At 42.1% G+C, this 23,404-nt stretch overlaps 1 protein-coding gene across 4 annotated transcripts in view; it reads right to left on the bottom strand.

Annotated features, from left to right (window-relative positions):
- OGT (O-linked N-acetylglucosamine (GlcNAc) transferase) overlaps positions 1–23,404 on the bottom strand; it is a 569,231-nt gene that overhangs the window by 364,246 nt on the left and 181,581 nt on the right. For all 4 annotated transcript variants that reach the window (XM_033944283.1, XM_033944281.1, XM_033944282.1 and 1 more), the window contains one exon: positions 12,993–13,146. In XM_033944283.1, coding sequence (XP_033800174.1) covers positions 12,993–13,146 — 154 coding nt within the window. The remainder of the gene's footprint in view (positions 1–12,992; positions 13,147–23,404) is intronic.

The following is a 23,404-nucleotide window of genomic DNA, read 5'->3' as shown; positions in this document are numbered from 1 at the left end:
AGGGCTCAGTCTTGGGCCCGCTCCTTTTCAACATATTCATAGGTGACCAACTCAGGGGCTTCAAGGTAAGGTAACGTTATTCGCTGACGCCACCAAACTATGCAATATAGTGAGAGATGGCAATTCACCCGACAGTATGACACAGGACCTACATTTGTTGGAGCTTTGGTCCTCGACCTGGCAGCTGGGCTTCAATGCTAAGAAATGCAAGATCATGCACCTCGGCAGCAGAAATCCGTGCAGAACTTACACCTTGAATGGTGAAACCTTAGCTAGAACTTCAACAGAACGAGACTTGGGAGTGATCATCAGCGCAGACATGAAAACTGCTGATCATGTGGAGAAGGCTTCATCTAAGGCAAGACAGTTGTTAGGTTGCATCCGTAGGAGTTTCATCAGCCGGAAGCCTGAAGTCATAATGCCATTATACAGAATCATGGTGAGGCCTCATTTGGAATACTGTGTGCAATTCTGGAGGCCACACTACCGAAAAGTTGTGCTGAGAGTAGAGTCGGTGCAACGGATGGCCACCAGGATGGTCTTGGGGGCTCAAGGATCTATCGTACGAGGAAAGGCTGAAAAATGTGTGGCTGTACTCACTCGAGGAACGTATTACCGGCCGTATCGAGATGGAAGAAGAGATTCTCTTTCTCAAAGAACTCTCAGCCCAAGAGGGCATCTGCTCAAACTCAGGGGCGGGAAATTTCATGGCGACACCAGGAAATATTTCTTCACCGAGAGAGTGGTTGATCCTTGGAACGAGCTCCCGGTGCAGGTGATCGAGGCAAACAGCGTGCAAGAATTTAAGAGCAAATGGGATGCCCATGTGGGATCCCTTAGAGGGTTACGCCAAGGGAACCTGTCACCAGGAGGGGGATCCCTAGGATAGTAGACTTGGGGGTGGGTCAGTAGAGTGGGCAGACCTTATGGGCTATGGCCCTTATCTGCCATCATCTTCTATGTTTCTACTGAATGAATACTTCTGCTCAGTCTTCACCTGAGAGGCACCGGGACACAGACCACCGTTGAAGGCAAAGCAAAGCACGGAAGACCCGTTTCAGAATTTTGAGTTCACACCAGGAGACGTCTACAGCGAACTGACAAGGCTTAAGGTGAACAAAGCCATGGGACCGGACAATTTACACCCAAGAGTGCTCAGAGAATTGAGAGATGTTCTGGCGGAACCGTTGGCCATGCTCTTCAATCTCTCACTAAGTACGGGGAAAGTCCCATTGGACTGGAAAACTGCTAACGTCGTTCCTCTCCATAAAAAGGGCTGCGAATTATAGACCGGTGAGTCTCACTTCAATCGTGTGTAAACTCATGGAAACATAATTAAGCATAAATTAGATACGATCTTGAATGAGGGGAGTCTCCGGGATCCCAGTCAACATGGATTCACCAAGGGTAGGTTCTGGCAATCCAATCTCATCAGCTTCTTTGACTGGGTAACAAGAAGGCTGGACTTGGGAGAGTCCTTGGACGTCGTGTACCTTGACTTCAGCAAAGCTTTTGACAGCGTCCCACAATGCAGGCTGCTGAGCAAGATGGAATCGATGGGGTTAGGAGGAACACTAACTGCATGGGTCAATGATTGGCTAAGTGGCAGACTTCAGAGGGTGGTGGTGAACGGTACCCTCTCTAAAACATCGGAGGTGACCAGCGGAGTGCCGAAGGGCTCAGTCCTGGGTCCACTCCTCTTCAACATATTCATTGGGGATCTGACTCAAGGGCTTCAAGGTAAGGTAACCTTATTCGCTGATGACGCCAAACTATGCAATATAGTAAGTGACTGCAATCTACAGGATACTATGGCACAGGACCTGCGTACATTAGAAAGTTGGTCCTCGACCTGGCAGCTGGGCTTCAACACCAAGAAATGTAAAGTCATGCATCTCGGAAGCGGAAATCCATGCAAATCTTACACCTTGAATGGAGAAACTTTAACCAGGACTACAGCAGAGCAAGATTTAGGAGTAATCATCAGTGCAGACATGAAAACTGCCACTCAAGTGGAGAAGGCTTCATCTAAGGCACGGCAGATGATAGGTTGTATCAAGAGAAGTTTTGTCAGCCGGAAGCCTGAAGTCATAATGCCATTGTACAGAACCATGGTGAGACCTCATCTGGAATACTGTGTGCAATTCTGGAGGCCACATTACCATAAAGATGTGCTCAGAATTGAATCGGTTCAGCGGAAGGCCACCAGGTTGGTCTCGGGGCTCAAGGGGCTCTCGTACGAAGAAAGACTGAACAAATTGCAGCTCTACACTCTCAAAGAGCGTAGGGCAAGGGGAGATATGATTGAGACATTTAAGTATATCACGGGACGTGTCGAGGTGGAAGATGATATTTTCCTTCTCAAAGGACCCTCGGCCACAAGAGGGTATCCGTTCAAACTCAGGGGAGGGAAATTTTGTGGAGACGCCAGGAAGTACTTCTTCACGGAAAGAGTGATTGATCATTGGAACAAGCTTCCAGTGCAGGTGATCAAGGCCAACAGCATCCCAGACTTTAAGAATAAATGGGATAACTATGTGGGATCCCTACGAGGGTCAAGTCAAGGAATAGGGTCACTAGGGTATAGACTTGAAGGGGGCGGGTCAGTAGAGTGGCAGTATACTCAAGGGGGTCAGTAGACTTAAAGGGGTGGGTCAATAGAGTGGGCAGACTTGATGGGCTATAGCCCTTTTCTGCCGTCATCTTTCTATTTTTCTATGTTTCTAAGATCTTAAATGTAAAGCAAGCACATTTGAAATAGACTCTAGAAATAATTGGAAGCCAGTGAAGTTTTAGCAAAAGCGGAGAAACATGATCAACTTCACTTTTTGCAAAGATCAGCCTAGTTGCAGTATTCTGGATCAACTGAAGTCTTTGAAGACTTCTTAGTCAGGCTTAAGAAGACCGCATTACAATAATTCAACCTCAAAAGAATAATTGATTGTACAAGAACAGAAAAATGTTGTTGATGGAAGCAGGATTTCACTTTCCTCAACATATGGAGACTAAAAAAACATTTTTTCACCAGAGAATTAAGATGGTCATTTTTTTTTTTATAATTCTTTATTCATTTTCATATTTTACATGAAGTGTACAAAATATTGAGTTACAACTAATGAATACACAATATCACTTTTATATCTATTACATAATATTCTGAACAAATTTTTTTATCCCCTCTCCCACCCCCCACCCTTCAAGTACTTTCCAATCACCTTATACATATTGTATACCATATTATAACATGTTATGTAAAATTATTTTCACTACCCCCCCTCCATGTGTGCCATAAAGAAGACAAGAAAAAGAAGATAAATCCTATTATTCATTCAGTACAATACTTTGTCAATGGCCCCCATATTTTTATAAATTTAGGATATGTCCCTCTTTGTATTGCTATTACTCTTTCCATTTTGAATATATGACAAATTGTATTCCACCAAAATGTATAATTAAGATTACTATGATTCTTCCAGTTATTGGTTATATGCTGAATGGCAACCCCTGTCATGACTAGTAAAAGCTTGTTATTTTCTGGTGAAATTTGACTTTTTTTTCTCATCATCATTCCAAATAACACTGTATCATATGATATTGCTACATGATTTTCCATCAATTTATTAATTTGTGGCCAAATTGCATTCCAAAAACTTTTAATGTAGGGACAATGATATAGTAAATGATCCAATGTCCCAGGTTCCAGATTACAGTGCCAGCATTTATTGGACTTAGAACTATCTAATTTTTGCAAACGTGTAGGGGTCCAAAAAGCTCTATGTAATAAAAAGAACCAAGTTTGTTTCATAGATGCTGACACTGTACATCTCATTCTCCAAGACCAAATTAGTGGCCATTGAGATGCAGTAATTTGATGCTTAATCTCAATGCTCCAAATGACTCTTAGACCATTTTTTGGTTTTTTATTCAAATATCCAGATATTAATTTATACCACAATGCGGCTTGATGCCCTAGGAAGTCTGCTTGGAAGCATAAGAACTCTAAACTATATTGATTATTCAATGTTTTCCATTCAGGGAACCCAACCTGAATGGCCTGCTTCAATTGCAACCATTTAAAACTTTGTTTTTTACTAAGACCAAATCTATGTTGCAATTGTGAAAATTCCAGCAGTTTACCTTCCGAAATAACATCATTCAGAGATCTAATGCCTGCAATAATCCATTCCTTCCAAAGGATTTGAGCTCCGCCAATTTTAATCTTGGAGTTTATCCATAAAGACTGATTAGTTGACTTGTTTATTGGGACAGGTGTTAATTTACTAATAAACCTCAACGTTTTCCAAGTATCCATTAATATCTTATTTTCTCTGTATCTTCTAGGCATGTTGATACTTGGAAGATGAACTAAATTTAGGGAAAACATAAGGCGCCATTCCAAATATAACCAATCCGGTGCATTATCTATCAGTTCTGGGAGGATCCAATACATACCCTGACGTAAAATATAGGCTTGATGGTACCTATAAAAATTTGGAAAATTTACCCCTCCCTCCTTAATTGATTTTTGCAAAGATACCAAAGCTATTCTATGCGTTTTACCAAGCCAAAGAAATTTCGTTAAAATGCTATTAAGCTTTTTATAAAAGGACCCCTGAAAATAAATAGGTATCATACTCATTTGGTAGCAAACTACAGGCAAGATCATCATTTTAATAGTTTGAACTCTCCCCCACCAAGAAAGATGTAACGGATTCCATTGCTCACATAACTCTGTAACTCTTTTCAATACAAATTTTTCATTTTCTTTTACTGTATCTTCAATTGTATTTTTAACTTGAATGCCAAGATATTTAAATCCTTCTTCTTTCCATATGAACGGAAAAGCGTCAAATAATCCTTTTACACAATGAACATTTAAAGGTATAAGTTCAGACTTACTCCAATTAATTTTATAACCTGAAAATTTGCCAAACATATCAATTAATTCCAATAGACAAGATAAGGTAGACTCTGGATTCCTCAAATAAAGTAAAATATCATCCGCACAAGCCGAAATTTTATATTCCATATCAGAATATGGAATACCCTGTATCCCCCATGCTTGCTGTATTGCTAACAATAAGGGTTCTAATACAACATCAAATAACAAAGGAGATAAAGGACAACCTTGTCTAACTCCCCTCTGCAATTGAAAACCATCAGATATCATATTATTAATATTTAATCTTGCAATCGGGAAGCTATACAATGTTTTTACCATTTGTATAAATCCAGAACCTATACCAAACCATTCTAAAGCCTGATACATAAAATTCCATTCTACCCTATCAAACGCTTTTTCTGCATCCAAGGAAACTGTAAAAGCCGGTTCATCCATTTTTTTTGATAAATTTAACATATGAAACAATAATCTAGAGTTATTAGAGGAATGTCTTTTAGCAACGAAACCCGTCTGATGCGTGTCTATAATATGTGGGAGAGCTTTGGCTAATCTCAAAGCCAAAATTTTCGCCAAAAGTTTATTATCCACATTTATTAAAGATATAGGCCTGTAGTCTGAAACCAAAGTAGGATCTTTATTTGGCTTAGGCAAAACAATTACTATTGATTCAGCCATAGTACCTTTAATATCACCTTTTATAAGTTGTGTCTGATATAAATTTAGTAAATATGGGGAAAGGACATTTTGAAATGTTTTATAAAATTCTACTGTATAACCATCACCACCTGGAGCGAATCCAACTCTAAGAGATCTCAACGCTGTTTCTAATTCTTTTAATGATATAGGTTCATCTAAACTCTGTTTTATATGATCAGGAACCTTAGGTCCAATAATTAAATCTAAAAAATTTTTACCATCTTTTTGCCTCTCCAAATAAGGCTCGGAAGAATACAGGTCCTTATAAAATTTTAGAAATTGCTTTAAAATTATATCCGTTTGATTGGTTATTATACCATTATCATCTTTTATCCCATTAATGTTAGTTCTTCTTTTTTTTGCTTTAAGATAATTTGCCAATAATCTTCCCGCCTTATTAGAATTTCCATAATACATTGTCTGTTTGGAAAACAAGTCTCTTCTTATCATTTTTGAAGCTAATTCATTATATTTACCTTTTGCTTTCAAAAGAGCTTGTAATACATCATGTTCCCATTTGCTTACCAATTTAGTTTCTAGTATTTTAATTTCTTTTTCTAACTCTATATACTGTTTTTTAATCTGTTTCCTAACAAAAGCCGAATATGATATAATATGACCTCTCATAGTCGCTTTAAAAGCGTCCCATACATTTTCAATAGATGTATCTTCCACTAAATTAATTTGAAAGAAATCACTAATTTGTGTTTTAAAATTTTCCAAAAATTTTTCATCCACAAGCAATGCATTATCAAATCTCCAAAGAGGTCTTCTATTTTCTAATTGATCTAATTGTAAATCTATCCATACTCCCGCATGATCCGAAATGATAATGGGATCAATGGAAGCCTTAATCACTTGCTGCACCTTATGTGATGAAATAAAAATATAATCTATTCTTGAAAATGATTTATGAACCTGTGAACAAAATGAAAATTCCTGATCATTAAAATGAAGAATACGCCATAAGAACATAAGCAGTGCCTCCGCCGGGTCAGACCATAGGTCCATCCTGCCCAGCAGTCCGCTCCCGCGGCGGCCCGAACAGGTCACGGCCTGTCTGAGTCACCAGAAGGGGCCCCCTTGCCACCTTGGTTTCCCATTGAGTCCTATCTTCCCATCGAAGTCCTAACCCTCCGGTCTTGCACATGCACGACCTGGTTGGATTTCTATACTTATTACCTACTTAGCTTTCTATACCTGTGTTACATCCCAGCACCTCTCTCAGTATCCCACGATCCCCCTATCCCTCAGGAATCCGTCCAATCCCTGTTTGAATCCTTGTACTGTACTCTGCCTGATCACTTCCTCCAGTAGCGCATTCCAAGTGTCCACGACCCTTTGTGTGAAAAAAAACTTCCTTGCATTTGTTCTGAACCTATCTCCCTTCAGTTTTTCCGAATGCCCCCTCGTGCCTGTTGACCCCTTCAGCCTGAAGAATCTGTCCCTATCCACCCTCTCTATGCCCCTCATGATCTTGAAGGTCTCTATCATATCTCCCCTGAGCCTCCTTTTTTCCAGAGAGAAGAGCCCCAGCCTATCCAACCTCTCGGCGTACGGGCAGTGTTCCAGCCCTCTTACCAGTTTCGTTGCTCTCCTTTGGACTCTCTCAAGTACCGCCATGTCCTTCTTGAGGTACGGCGACCAATATTGAACGCAGTATTCCAGATGCGGACGCACCATCGCTCGATACAATGGCATGATGACTTCCCGCGTCCTGGTTGTTATGCCCTTCTTTATGATGCCCAGCATCCTGTTGGCTTTTTTCGAGGCTGCTGCGCACTGTGCAGATGGCTTCAGTGATGCATCCACCAGCACACCCAAGTCTCTCTCAAGATTGCTGTCTCCCAACAATGCCCCTCCCAATTTGTAGTTGAACAACGGGTTCTTTTTCCCTATATGCATGACCTTGCATTTTTCCACGTTAAAGCGCATTTGCCATTTGTTTGCCCAGTCTTCCAGCTTGTCCAGGTCCCTTTGCAGGTCCTCACACTCCTCCCTGGACCTAACTCTGCCGCACAGTTTGGTATCGTCTGCAAATTTTATAACCTCGCACTTTGCCTCCTTTTCCAGGTCATTGATAAATATGTTGAAAAGTAACGGCCCCAGCACCGATCCCTGTGGCACACCGCTCGTGACTCCCTGCCAGTCAGAGTATTGTCCCTTTACTCCGACCCTCTGCAGTCTACCCGACAACCAGTGCTCGATCCATCTGTGCACATCCCCTCCCACCCCGTGGTTCCACAGCTTCCTAAGCAGCCTTTCATGTGGCACCTTGTCGAAAGCCTTTTGAAAATCAAGGTAAATGATGTCTATAGGTTCCCCATTGTCCACCCGACTGCTTATTCCCTCAAAGAAGTACAGAAGGTTCGTTAAGCATGACCTTCCCTTACAGAATCCATGCTGGCTTGTTCTCAGTAGGCCATATCTCTCGATGTGCTCGCAAATACCGTCCTTGATCATAGCTTCCACCATCTTCCCTATAATTGAAGTCAGGCTCACCGGCCTGTAGTTCCCGGGGTCACCCCTCGATCCCTTCTTGAAGATAGGTGTGACATTCGCCAATTTCCAGTCCTCTGGTACCTCTCCAGTTTTCAAGGATAGGTTGCAAACATGCTGGATTGTGCCCACTATTTCTTGTCCTAGTTCTTTCAGAACCCTTGGGTGGATCCCGTCCGGGCCCGGCGATTTGCCGCATTTTAACCTGTCTATCTGCCTGAGGACATCCTCCTTACTTACCTCTATGTGTTCTAATTTTTCAGCCTGTTCCCCACTCATGAGCTCCTCTGAGTCCGGTATATTAGATGTGTCTTCTCTCGTGAAAACCGACGAGAAGAACGTGTTCAACCTCTCAGCTACCTCTTTATCCTCCTTAATCGCTCCCTTCCTATCCCCATCGTCCAACGGCCCCACCTCCTCTCTCGCTGGTCGCTTCCCCTTTACGTAACTGAAGAATGCCTTGAAGTTTTTCGCCTCCCTGGCCAGCCCCTCTTCGTATTTCCCTTTTGCTTTTCTAACTTCTCGGTGGCATTCCTTTTGGCATTTCCTGTGCGCCTGGTGATTTTCCTCCGTTGGGTCCTTTTTCCATCTCCGGAAGGACACTTTCTTGTCGTTTATTGCCCTCTTTACTTCTGCTGAGATCCAAACTGGGTCCTTTGACCGCCATATATCCTTCAAATCACATGATTGCACCAAATTATCTAAACCTGAAGATTTTATACTTTTACCTGTTTTTTTATCCATTAATGGATCCATTACAGCATTAAAATCTCCAGCCACCACTAAATTAGAAGCAGCCAGTGGTAACAACATACTCTGCAATTTTTTAAAGAATTCTGATTGATTCGAATTAGGGGCATATATATTGAACAACGTCAGGGCATTATTTCCCATACTTATATCAACATGTAGCCATCTTCCATGTGGGTCCGAATTTACTATCTTAAAATTGGCCATACACTTTTTATTTCTAAGAACTGCTACTCCTGCTTTTTTACCCTCTGCTGGAGCAAAAAAACATTCTTTCACCCACCCACCCGTTAGTTTCTGTGATTCCTTTATATTAAGATGGGTCTCCTGCAGACAATAAACATCCGCGTTTTGCTTCTTTAAAAATGATAATACCTTTTTCCTTTTGATTACATGATTCAGGCCATTGACATTAATAGAAAATATCTTAAAAGACATAATATATTTTATACTCCTTATCATAATCTTCCTCTTCCCTTCTTCCATAACTAAGATCTAAAAAACTTCTCCCCATGGCAAACATTCTTACCTCCAAATTACCCAATCCCTTATTAATCTTTTCCTTAATCATCCTAGTAATATCTTTAATACCCACCTTCTTCCCACCCCTCCCTCCCCAATATAATGACTGCTTAAGGACACACATTGGACAGTAATCCCAACTTCCCCCCTCCCCCCAGGCAACCAATATTTATTAATAACCCCTTTATCCTTTATTGAGACAAACTCACTACCTCTCCACAATATATCTAATTATATCTCTCTTCTAATCATAAATCCTTTTTTCTTTTTTTTTTTTCCATTTTAAAGTAATTAATTTCTCTATCTATTATTTAACCTTTAGTCACATAACCATATTTATTTCCTAACATTCCATTAATGCATTTTTATCATTTCACCAATCTCTAATTCATTCCCCCAACATTTTATTTCATTCAAGAAAATTCTATCATAGTCATATATTTAATAAAAAGTATCATTTTCCTATATCTTATATTATCTAATCCATCTTCTCCTATCCTCCTTTAAATATCCAACAACAAATATCCATCTCTTCATATATTTCTGTTAAAAAAAAAAACTTCAATTTTATAAGTTTTTATCCTCTATTTGTATTTAAACATTTGTATTTCATTTTCAAAATAATATTTTTCCCCCCCTTTTTATATTTCCTCTTCTCCAAATTAAATCTAATCTTTTTAAAACTATATTATCACAACATCAATCTTTACATTCCTTCAGTAGCAATAAATTCTTATGTATCTTTCTTTTATATTATTCATTTTCCTTTCCTTTACTTGCATTTAAATATCATATAACTTGTCCTTTCTATCATTAGTCAATTCTGCAATCTTTTCCTTATTGTCCTTTAATTCTTTACTTTCTCCTTTTCTGACTTATTAAATAAACTGAACTTTCATATTTATTTCTTATCTCCATCCATCCACTCTTAAAGACTTTTGACTGCCAATTGTCATTCATTTTTTTTTTTTTTATAATATCCTTTTAGTCTATCAGTCCTGCTTTCTTCTTCTTCACATCTATTTCCTATTCAGTCTTCACTTTTCCTTTTGTGTTAATTTGTCCAGTCCTTTAATCCTTCTTGTTCATTCTTTACTCCAACCATCCATCTTTCAGTCTCCTAAAAGTTCAGTCTAATAACTTCACTTTAATGTCTTTCCAGTCTATCCTTCTTTCTTCTTTCTTCTTTACATTCTTTTATTTTCTTTTTCACTTGTCCATTTTTATTTCCTGTTCTTTGTTGCATATTCTTCTTTTTCCAACAAACAAAAGTCCCATAGTTCTTTATATTTAATTTTTTGTTCAATATCCACCAATCCAGTCTTAGTATTTATCCCTTCATTTCAACACCCATTGTGCTAAAATGACATAGGTTCTGATTTTGAAAGAAAGGTCTTTAGTTTTTCCGGATCAACAAAATACAAAGATTTATCCCCACAAGATACCCTCATTTTTGCTGGGTAATATAACCCATACTTATATCCTTTTTCCTTTAATTGAGATCTCAGATCAAGGAATTTCTTCCTAATATTTGCTGTATTTTTAGCAAAGTCTGGTAAAAACCATATTTTGGATCCTTTATAGTTTAAGTTTTTATCTTTTTTGGCAGCATTTAAAATTTCTATTGCTTGCTGGTATCTTAACATCTTGAATATTAATGGTCTTGGTCTCCCTTGATTTTCCAGACTCTTTATTGGAATCCTGTGTGCCCGTTCTATTTCCAAAGGCTGTTTGAAATCCAACTGCAATAATCTAGGAATTAAATTTTCTAAAAACTGTATTGCATTTTTCCCTTCCAAATTTTCCTGTATTCCAAAAAGTTTTATATTCTTTCTTCTTCCATGGTTTTCGTAATCTTCCAGCTGACTTTTCAATTGAATTATTTCCAAACTGTCATTTTTGCATCTTTTTCCTTCACATTCTAAGCTCTCCATTTTAACTTCTAACTCTATTGTTCTTTTATTAGCTACTTCCATTTGTCTGTGTATATTCAGGATTTCTTCCTTCAGTTCTGCCATATTACTCACAGTCTCTGTCAGCATTTGTTTGATTTGCCTCAGTTCCCCCATAACTTCAGCTTTGCTTAACTCCTCTGATACATCAGCAGGAAGCGGAACCTTACTCGGGGTAATTTGATCCTGCTTCTGCCTTTTCACAGCCCCTCCGGTTTCACTCTTACTCTGTCGGGTGCTCGCCATGCTCCCGCTGTCCTCTCCGATGTTTTCAGCCGAAAACAGTTTAAAAGGAAATCTTTATTTATTCAACGGTTGCCCAGGTAAGAGGAGCGCTGCGATCACATGACCATTTTGTGTGCACGCTAAGCCACGCCCCCCCGAATTAAGATGGTCATTGAAAAATAAGTATTGAGTCTAAAATGACACCCAGGACTTTACTTGAGAATTCAATCGGTAGTGAAGATCCTGTTCTGGGAATGTGTTGCAGCTTGCCTCAGCAATTTTAAAGTAGCTGGATCAGAAACTCACTGCCTCATGCTGGGAATGCCTCTTCGAAGCTGATCTTCAGGTTGCCAGTCAGACACTATATGCCTGACTGCACCTCCACCCCTGCAGATTGACTGATATACTCAGAGATGGGTGGCAGTGAGAAGATGCAGGCGGCAACCTGCGACACCACTGAGTCTCCAAGATATGCCAAACAGCCTGCACTCGAACCTCTGTTCAGCAGAAGTAGAAAAATGGGGATGGCCCTGAGTTCCTGTGAAGCAGATGCAGGCTAGCTGACAGGTATAACCAGGGATTGGCCTAAAAGCTGTAGACCAATGTCTGTGTGATCTCAATTTAGGCAGAGCTGAAGAATCGCTCTGAGCACCAGAAATCCCAACAAGGGGACAAGAAAACACAGAATAAAATAATTAAATGGAGAGAGCAGAACAAACACTCCTACTGGCACATGTGGAGAAGGGAAAAGTGTAGGTGTCCAGCTAAGGAGTACAGTGAAGTACAGAAGAGGCACAGAAAAAAAATCCAGAGAGGATTCCTTCTGCACATGGCACACCGCCATAGGGCACAAGCCAGCTGTCTAGAACAGGGGTGTCAAAGTCCCTCCTCAAGGGCCGAAATCCAGTCGGGTTTTCAGGATTTCCCCAATGAATATGCATGAGATCTATTTGCATGCACTGCTTTCATTGTATGCTAATAGATCTCATGCATATTCATTGGGGAAATCCTGAAAACCTGACTGGATTGCGGCCTTTGAGGAGGGACTTTGACACCCCTGGTCCAGAATGTCATATATTGCACTGGAAAATGGTTTACCAAGGGAATGTTTACGTATTTTATAACCCTTTTCAGTTCACTCATTTCCATCAAATTAAGTCTTCTCCAAATGTTGACTGCTTCATTACAACCAAATATTGGGAAGATCTTCTCATTCTGGTTCTCTTTTGTTCCTTAATTATTTCTTAAGCTCTGTTTGTGAGAAATGCTTCTCACTTATTTTAGATCTTTTAAAATTACAATGTGTTTTTGTGTTTTACTATCTTATCACTTTTCTACTGATTTTATTCAATACATGTAATTGGATTTTTTTCTCTAGTCAAGGATAGTCATATATTTTTGAAAATTTAGTCATATAAAATTAGAAATAAAAATAGCTCCAGTACCTTATGAATAGAAGCCAAATTACTGTGGGCATCGGCAAATGCAGGGTTTATCTGAATGGCTCGTGTATAGCACTGTAACGCTCCTTGCACATCTTGCATTTCCTTCAAAGTATTTCCCATGTTGGAATAAGCATCTGCAAATGTGGGGCTGATTCTAAATTAAAATAAAACAATCACTTAGAATGGAATGATCTCACAAAGCACACATGCTACATACCAGATATAAAGGTTCATTTTCAAAGCACATAGACTTACAATGTTACATGTGTTAGAACTTTGCTCTATAATTATAATTACATAATCTGTGCTTTAGTGACCTCGGAGTATGGCTAGCAGCTCATACCAGTAGCCACAAGGACAATTTTTCCTAAAATACTCATAACTTTAGCCAACATTCATCCATTCTAGACAATTTAGTTAGGGGATGCTTTCCAGCTTTATTCCCTCACCTATATCCTCAGGTCAAATTCCCATCTTCCAGAGAATGTGTGTGTCTATTGTGGAGTGCACTGATCTTATGGTTAGAGCAGCTGCCTCAGCACCATGAGGTTGTTAGTTCGATTCCCACTGCAGCTCCTTGTGACTCTGGGCAAGTCACTTAACACTTCATTGCCCCAGGTACAAAATAAGTACCTGTCTAAAATATGTAAACCACTTTGATTGCGTAACCGCACACAAAAAAGCAGTACAGTCCATTCTTGTTATTTGCGGTTGGAAGATTAGGTTTATATCTTTAGTAATCTTTCTGTTAGTTCCTGGATGATTCCATACACTAGGTGTTCAATCCCAACCCACAGTCTGGGTGTTGTAGAAGTCACATATTTTCAGAACACATGCTGCACTCCCCCTAGTGGTAGAAACAGTTCAGTCCCAAAGCCAAGCACATACCTGTAAATCCAGGTCAAAGGGGGGTACAGGGGAAATCCCTATCAACACAAGTAACTCACGAAATGGTTTGCTTTGCAAAATATTAACAAGTAATAAAGAGGCACAAAGGCAACTCAGATAAACCATTGAGTAACAATGCAGCACTAACCTGCTGTGTACAATGAGCACCCCAAGAAAGGCCTTCAGTAATGTGTATACTCACAGAAACTCCCCACAGGATCTGGCAACTGGCTGGAAAATCTTCAAGCCTGCAACAAGAGTAACCGAGGTAGAAAGAACCAGGCTACCCCAAACAAATGAGTGAATACAGAGAGGGCGGATCGCATGGAATCCTCCAGGGACTAATAGAAAGAAGATTATTGAAGGTATAAACCTAATCTTCCATTCTGTTATGTCCCTTCTGGATTCCATACACTAGGTCAGGGGTGCCCAATATGTCTATCGCGATCGACCGGTCGATCAGGAAGGCAACGCGAGTCGATCGCGGAACCCATCCCGGGTTCCGTGATAGACTCATGTTGTCGCCCAATCGACCGGCCGATCAGCCTTCCTCTCCCCAAGGTTCCCCACCGGTCATCACTTCACGCACACTCATTCTCGCAGCGCCCTTCCTTGCCCGACTGCCAGAACCCATCTTCCCTCTCTCACTTTCTCCCGTAGACACTCTTTGATAGACTGGGGGATGATGTCACTTCCTTCGGGAGAAGGCGGGAGGGAGGTCTAGGGAAGTCACGACACTAGAGAGCTGAGCGCCGGCTGCCCCTGGCGGAATCGACAAGCCAGACTGGAGAAAGGCGGTCAGGAGCAGGAGGTGCTCTGCCCAAAAATGCCGGAGCTGCTGCTGCTGCTCTGACGTCTTGAGCCTGAAAATGGGAAGTTGAGGTGGTTCCTATTGGGGGGGGAGGGGCTATGCATTCTTCTAAGTGTCATGCAAAAAGGAGACTGGAACGGCTCTCATGGAAGACTGGCTTTTTTTCTTTTCCTCGGCCCTGGGCGTCCGGAGATTTGAGCCTGCAGAAGCCTCATGCTGACCAGCATTCCTCTCCCCGATGTCAATTCTGACATCGAAGAGAAATTTCTGGGCCAGCCAATCGCTACCTGGCTGGCCCGGAACTTACTCTCCGACATCAGAATTGAAGGGGAGCAGAATGCTGGTCAGTGCAAGGCTTCTGCATGGAGAGCTTGGGGGGCGGTGGCTTGGAGGCCTGTTCCCCGGTGGCGACGGCAAACTTAGTGGCTTGGGGGAGGGCAGGGAGAAAAAAACAAAGGGGGCAGGCAGGGAGACAGAAAGAAAAAGAGAATAGAGAGACAGAAAAAGTGGGCATGGAGAGAGAGAGAAAGAAAGAACAGGAGGCAGGGAGAAAGAAAGAAAAAGTTGGGGGAGAGAATGAGGTCTGGAAGAGAGAAAGCATATAGGAGGCTGAAAGAAGGGAAGAAATATTGGATGCAGGAGTGGGCTGATGTCAGAAGAAGTGCAGCCAGAGTGAAGTGAGAAGAAGTCAGAAGAAGGTAGTGCAACCAGAGACTCATGAAATCACCAGACAACAAAAGTAGGAAAAATGATTTTATTTTCAATTTAGTGATCAAAATGTGTGTTCTGAGAATTTATACCTGCTGTCTATATTTTGCACTATGGCTCCCTTTTACTAAACTGCAATAGCGGTTTTAAGCGCAGGGAGCCTATGAGCGTTGAGAGCAGCATGGGGCATTCAGTGCAACTCCCTGCGCTAAAAACTGCTATGTGGTTTAGTAAAAAGGGAGGGGCTATATTTGTTTATTTTTGTATGGTTGTTATTGAGGTGACATTGCATAGAGTCATCTGCCTTGACCTCTTTGAAAAAAACCCGGAATATGAATGATAATTAACATTTTCTCTGCCTTTCAGTGTGCTTTGTGGGGTTTTTTAAAAAAATTTTATTGTTGGTAGATCATTTTGACTTGGTCATTTTAAAAGTAGCTCGCAAGCCCAAAAAGTGTGGGCACCCCTGCACTAGGTGATGTATCAAAGCCACATAAGCTAGGGAGAGACAGAAGAGCCTGCCCACAAAAGGTCCCAAAAATGGCATCAGAATGAACCACAACATCTACTCAGTAAAACTGGGTAAAAGTATGAGGAAAGGACTAAGTAGCCACCATGCAAATATCATCGGGATGTATGGCGCGAGGCGCAGCAACACTTCTAGTTGAGTGGGCCTTAAGCGAAACTGGTGGCTGCTTGCCACGGGTGATGTAAGTAGTGGAAATGGCCCTTCAAATCCATCAAGCGATCGAGGACTTGGATGCTGGCTTACCACGGCGCCACAGTGAGAACAAAAAAGTGAGCAGACAGCCCAGAACTCAAGTTTCAAGTTTATTATAAAATTTGATTAATCGCCTATTCCAGGTTCTAGGCGATGTACATCAGCAATTACAAAATTATATATATTTATAGCAATTTAAAACACATTAAAATATCCGAAGTATACATAACATAACTAGACAAACTTGAAAACAATAGGTAAGATGAGGAGTAGAAATACATTTCAATATAATAGAAACATTTAAGGATAAAAACAATGGGGAAAGGTAGGGGATTTTAAAATGATTGAAGAAGTTAGAATATAAAATATAAAAATCAATTAATCACTAAAAGCATTTTTAAAAAGAAATCCTTTAAGATTACTCTTAAATTTATCTAAAATTCTTTCTTCTCTCAAATAGATCGGCAAAGCGTTCCAGGCTAGAGGGGCTGTAACTGAGAAAATAGTCTGTCGTCGTGTGCCTATAACTTTTAACGATGGGACAACTAATAAATGTTGATCAGTTGATCGTAATACTCTTGAAGTTTTATAGGGAATTAAGAATTTATAAATAAAAGCTGGAGTCTTTGATGTTATTGATTTAAAGGTAAGCAGGTTTAATTTATATATTATTCGATATGCAACTGGCAACCAATGAGCTTTCCGGAGTAACGGTGTAACATGATCAAATTTCTTAGCGTTTTCAATCAGTTTAATCGAGGTATTTTGTACAATCTGCAGGCACTCAATTTCTTTTTGTGTTATTCCGTTAAATAGGGCATTACAATAGTCTATCTTTGAAATTACTAAAGAATGTATCAAAATATTCAGAGATTTTGGACAAAGAAATTTTTTCATTGAACGTATTTGGCGGAGACTATAAAAAGTAGATTTCACGACTTGACTGATATGATCATGATACGTTAGTTTATCATCTAAAATTACACCGAGAATTCTAATCCTACGAATAAGTTTCAGAGAAATACCTTTAATAGTAATTGGATTAATAAGAGTGGGAGTATCTTTCCATGGGAATAGTAAAACATTTGTTTTATCAATGTTTAGGGCAAGTCTATTTGTTTCCAACCAGTGATGAATCTGGTTGAGTTTGGAGTTATCCTTTCCAAATAAAGGAACAAGAACCATTTACGGAAGATCGAGCTCTGAGCTCCAAACCTGTTGTATGAAATGCAAGCAATCTAACCTTCTGATTGACTCGAAAGCCAAGACCACCATTGACAAGAAGGAATGTACAGTACGGAGGAAAACACCAGTGTCTATCATACGGAAAAAAGATTTGCTGCACAAAAGAGCAGAAACTTCAAAATACACTGTGCTGAGACAACGGTGACCAGAAAAACCGTTGTGAACATCAGGTCCAGAAGAAATACATCCTATCCAAAGTAAGCCTCATCAAAGCCCTGTATAACGATGTTAATAATAATAATAATAATAATAATAACAACAGTTTATATACCGCAATACCGTTAAGTTCTATACGGTTTACAATAGATTAAGCGAGGTACAAATTGATTGAATTTAAGAGGGGGAAGAGGAGAGTTAATAGGACCGGAAATGCGTTGTTGAGGAGAAAGAGATTAATAGGACAGAGGAATCACTATGGAGGAGAAAGAAGATGAGTGGGTCAGTTGTCTAGAGTCCACAAAGGGAAAAGAAGCGGCAAGGGAGGATGCAGATGAAGTGTCCCCCTCATAGATCTGGTCAGATCTGAAAGAGCAGTAAACGAACTAGCTCCTCTGTACACCCGAAAACACACAGAGCCTGCAACCTGAACTTTCAGGGAGGCTACTGCCAGACTGCCAGTTAAACCCTCCTGAAGGAAAACCAAGACTACCTAACTGGGAGCCTGCTCAGGCTCCACCTAGAACCCCCCTGTGAAAAAAACTTACCAGGCTTTGGCAGAAGAAGCCAAAGTAGAGGGTACATCGAGCGCAAAAGAGTCAAAATAACTACCTCTAAATAACCGCTCATCATCATGGCTGAGCGCTCAAGAGACATGCCATAAGACCAAGGACACCGGTCCCTAACTGAGAAGATATTAATGAAAAGGGAACTGGAGCCTCTCGTCCCGCTAAAGACATACAAAAACCGCAGATTGTGGGTGGCAAGGCCAAATCGGAGCCATTAGAGCACCAGGCCCGAATGTGTCGCTGTCCGGCAGATGACCAGACCTATCAGAAGCCACGGGAGGAACATCATACAGGAACTCGTGAGCCAGCCAGGGCCAAACCAATGCATCTGACCCCAGCAGCTTCCATGCTGTTTGTTGAATGAAAAGGTGCACGGCCTTCAAGATCTCTGTAGAAGCCAACAAGACACTCTGGGGCAAACCCTGGCTCTTGTAAGAGCAGACAGAACGGCTCCTGTGAGAGTAACCAGGCTCCTGAGACCAGGAATATCAGTTGAGGAAGATTGCCAGAATATTGGCGACTCCGGCCCATGGGCTGCTGAGAAAGGTAGAAGCAGCGCTTCCTCCCAGTGGAATGCCACCGATCTATCTTGCCCAAGTGAGAGAGAGAAAGAGAGAAATTGAGAGAGAACACTAGCGCTCTCTCACGATGTACATATGCCACCTCATCCAAGAAACCTTGCACCGCCGGACTTTCTGAAGGGGCTGGAGAGCAAGTAGTGCCAGTCAAATTTCTGAAGCTCCAGACAAAAGGTCCACCAATGTTGCAGACCAGGAGTCCATAACCCCTGAATGGAGCAGGCCCCATAATGAGCCCGCAACCCAACAGGCTGGCATTCTTGCTAAGTTATCCACTCGGAAATCCACAGAAGCCAGCTCTAAGCAAGAGCCACTCTGAATCCAACAGCTCATATTGCTCCTATCGGGCTCCGCTCAGGAGAGCGGCCATTAAAAGTGGAAAACTCAGCAGAGATCATTAAGAGAAGAGGAACTCCTGACGAGGGGGCATGGGTGCTCTGGCCTAGGGGATCGCCTCCAAGAAGGCTGCCCGAGCCCCAGAACCTTCAAATAAATCCAGGCCAAGAGAGTCGGACAATCCAAGATAATTCTAAGCGGTTGAGGAAGGTTCTGTCTACTTGCCTGAGGTGAAATACATGACTCCGTCTGGAGATGAAGAGAAGCCCTAGAAAAATCCAGAGATTCGGAGGATTCCCTGTATATCTCCCTAAACTTGCCCACATCTGCAGCAGAGACACTAACATCCCCACCACATCTTCATACACCCAACAAGACGGAGCCCAGAGCACCTGCTGTCCCGGGAAGGGTGGATGTGACCCCCTGTTGGTGGAAAGCCGCTTCAACTACAATCGCTGGGACAAAAGAGTGAGAACCGCTGCAAGGCCAATGGGCAGAGCTGCAAACTGGAAATGCTACTGTGAATATGGAAACACAGAAATCTGCAATGTTCTGGGGATATTGAAATATGGAGGTAAACCTCTGGGAGATCCAATGACACTAGAAACTCCCCTGGAGACAGCAGTCAGCTCAGTGTAGACTACTTGGAAAAGGGGGATTCACAAGACCAACCACAGAACCAGAATATGTCTCCAAATCACCAAGCCCTTCTGGCACGAGAAAGAATAAAGAGCATCCGTCTAAGCCCCCATTCGTGGTACTGGAACAGATTCAAGAATCCCGAAGACTTAACTATAGAAAAACTCTATACTTGAATATTTTGTACTTACTGTATTTTGTAGGACTGCTGATGCTGACCTGAACTTTCAAAACTTTCAGAACAATAAAAGTGGTTATGTGACTGCCCTCAACATAAGCACACTGGAACATTTGAATATAAATTCTAGAGATTCTACGGCGTCCGCAACGTGCGCTGAAGGAGCGTGCCTAAGGAGCAGGTTGTGCTCCTTGGTGCGAGTTCCGAGGGGAGCTCCCAAGGATATGTTAACCTACAGATTATGATGCTGTATTTGAGCTATCATTTAAGTATTATTGCGTACCTGGAAGGTAAGTTCAAAGTGAATTATTCCAAGATCACTGGTCTGACTCAGCAGTGGCAATTCTTATGTTCTTAAGAGATTTTATGGGTGTAAGTTTCTTTGGCTCTGTTTAATGCTTTGGCTAGCCTGCTCATATAGTATGAATCAATCTATTCCTGCTATCATAGGTAATAGGTCATTGAGGTATTCCGATTATAGGAGAGAGTCCAATCTTTCATATCTAATCTATTTGAAAGAGAGCTCAGGAAACAATGGTAGCAAGCTATTATCAAAAGAAAAGCTAAATTGTGGGCTTTTAAATCTAAATTGTGTCTTTGAAATCAAAAACAATGCTTATTCATGATATTATTACTTTTAATAATTTTAAAATATTTGGTCTCACAGAGACTTGGTTGAGGACTAGGGAGGAGATATATTTAATTGAATCCATTCCCAGCACGGTACTACTCGAAAGGGTCCAGAGAAGAGCGACTAAATGGTTAAGGGGCTGGAGGAGTTGCCGTACAGTGAGAGATTGGAGAAACTGGGCCTCTTCTCCCTTGAAAAGAGGAGACAGAGGAGACATGATTGAAACATTCAAAATACTGAAGGGAATAGACTTAGTAGATAAAGACAGACTGTTCATACTCTCCAAGGTAGGGAGAACGAGAGGGCACTCTCTAAAGTTGAAAGGGGATAAATTCCGTACAAACATAAGGAAGTTCTTCTTCACCCAGAGAGTGTTGGAGAGCTGGAATGCTCTTTCGGAGTCTGTTGTAGGGGGAAGACACCCTCCAGGTGTCAAGACAAGCTGGACAAGTTCCTGCTAAACTGGGCCGTACGCAGGTAAGGTTGGACTCATTTAGAGCACTGGTCATTGACCTGGGGGGCCGCCGCGTGAGCGGACTGCTGGGCAGGATGGACCACTGGTCTGACCCAGCAGCAGCAATTCTTACGTTCTTACGTCGAAGAGCTCATTACTCACACACGGGAGATTGGCAAGACGATCCTGCAGATTCGGATCCATGTCCACAATTCAGAGCCAAGCGAGGCGACACATGGCGATGGCAAAGGCTGTAACTCTCAAAGACAATTCAAAGGCATCATAAGAGGCCTGAAACATATACAGGCGGAGTTGGGAGAAGGTCTCCTCGAGGAGACGAAACTCCCGACGCCGAGGCTCTGGAACGACCTCCCAGAACGAGCGGAGGACATCTACACAGAACCGGAGGTAGGAAGTGAAGAAGAAGTTGTAATTAAGGACACGGTTCGCCATCATCGAATTCTGGTAAAGGCGGCAACCAAATTTTTCCATTGTGCAGTCCTCCCTGCCCGGAGGGACAGCAGCATAAACCTTCGAGGGGTTTGATTTCTTCAAGGAAGACTCAACCACCAAGGACTGGTGGGAAAGCTGAGCACTTTCAAACCTTTTAATCGGGACAGTCCGGTAACGGGACTCCAACTTGGAGGGAATAGCCTAACAGCATACGGTGTTTCCAGGTTCCGGAGAAACGTCTGCCAGAGAACCTGATGCAACAGGAGGCGTGTTGTCAACTCCCAATTCTGCCAGGTATTCCAGGGTAAAGCGGGAGTCGGACTGAAGATCTAAGTTCAGAGCTCTGCCCATGTCAGAGATGAAACGAGAAAAGGAGGAGGTCCGAGAAGAAGACTCATTCTCTGGGGGAGACTCCGACCGAGATCAGGGTGCAGCCGAGAAAGAGGGAGAAACCTCCCTGGAATAGTAAGCCGGGGCCTCAGAGTCCCTTGTACGGGAGACCGAAAAGGTTCAACTAAGGCGTGTAGGGGGCGTCGAGGAACGGCCCCATGCCAGATGGACCGGGGAAGACTCCAGGAGTCCGAGGAAACCGCTGGGGAAGCCTGAAGTAGGCCGCTGTCCAGGCTTACCTCGGGATGGAGACCTCACACGCTATATACTTGTTTCAATAAGTATGTATTTATTTAGCCAATCAATAACAGCTTACAGAAATAAATCATTTAGCATATAGCGTAACAGAAGGTGATCTTCAGGCCTGAGGATCCTCTGATGTCTGTTCTGTTCACTTCCTCCTAAAGGCCTGTTTTTATACAATTCTTGGTGGCCAACACCACGTTGGCCTAAATCACCTGATACATCTTTATTGGCTATTTTCCTATGCATCACTACCTAACTAAACTCATTTATTGGCTGGTTTACTTGCGTCATGATATACGTTTGCTCTGTTTACCGTAAGACCTAACCTTATACCATATAAGCAATTCCGAGCATCAAACCCCTCCCAGCTGTGGTGTCCTAACACATTTCTGGCATCTGGTGTTAGATGATAATTCTTGAGAATTCTATCTTCTGACCATGGGCTGTGTTCCTCTTTCTTGAGAATTCTATCTTCTGACCATGGGCTGTGTTCATCTTTGCATGATATCTGGCTGGGTGCGGCCCTAATGCCAAACCTCAGCATTAGGACCTGTTATTTTCTCTCAAGTTTCACTGACACAGTAGCTAACTTAGCTTAAAGACAGGGTATTTCCCCATCCTTGTATGCCTTCTGGTAAATGGTGTGAAATATTTTTTCACAGTTAATCTACTGTTTTTATCAGCTGCAGAGATAGATATCAGTTGCAGGGAGAGAGAGAGAGAAAAGTTTCTGTGAGCTCTGTTGCTTTTTATCCTACTTCACCTGTTCTATATCAGGACTTACAAGGATTTTTCCATACCAGAATTTTCCATGATCTTCCTTCTTTCCATCTCCCTCCTCCTCTCAAGCCTTGGAGAAGACGGGGTATAGGAAAATTCCCCAACTGGCTTTGAAGGAGTCCCTTGTGAAGCCGGTAAGCGCCTCGAAGGGGAACAGACACTAGAGTCCAATTCGAGGACAAGTATGTGTCTAGAGGGTCTCGAGGTCAGAGACCTGCCCCGACAGGCTGGAAAAGCCCGGGGCTTTTTAGAAGAGGCGAGCCTCACTACAGTAGCAGGGGAAAATTTGGCCCCCGGCCTGGACCCCCGAAAAGTCACCGATGACTCAGGGGAGGAAGACTCGCTGGAGGGAACCCGACGGGTCTTACGAATAAGGCCTCGAGAGACGAGAGGACGCTCAGGCTGGCCAGACCGCGACTGGGTCGAGACCGAGGTCAAAGGCATCGAGGTCGGGACTAGTTGGCTTACCACCGAGAAAAACTGTTTGGTAATAATAGCCTTAAGCATGTCCTCGAACATAGGCACTGAGACCAAAGGTAGGTGGGTCAGAGGTGCAGCAGTGCACTCCTTCGGGGGCGACCTCGAAGAAGAGTATTCTCTATTTGAGGAGGCACACTTAGAGTGATGTC

Source organism: Geotrypetes seraphini, chromosome 5, assembly GCF_902459505.1.
Source record: "Geotrypetes seraphini chromosome 5, aGeoSer1.1, whole genome shotgun sequence".
NCBI lineage: Eukaryota > Metazoa > Chordata > Amphibia > Gymnophiona > Dermophiidae > Geotrypetes > Geotrypetes seraphini.
Note: the sequence above shows the minus strand (reverse complement) of the source record. Positions and strands in the feature narration are given on the sequence as shown.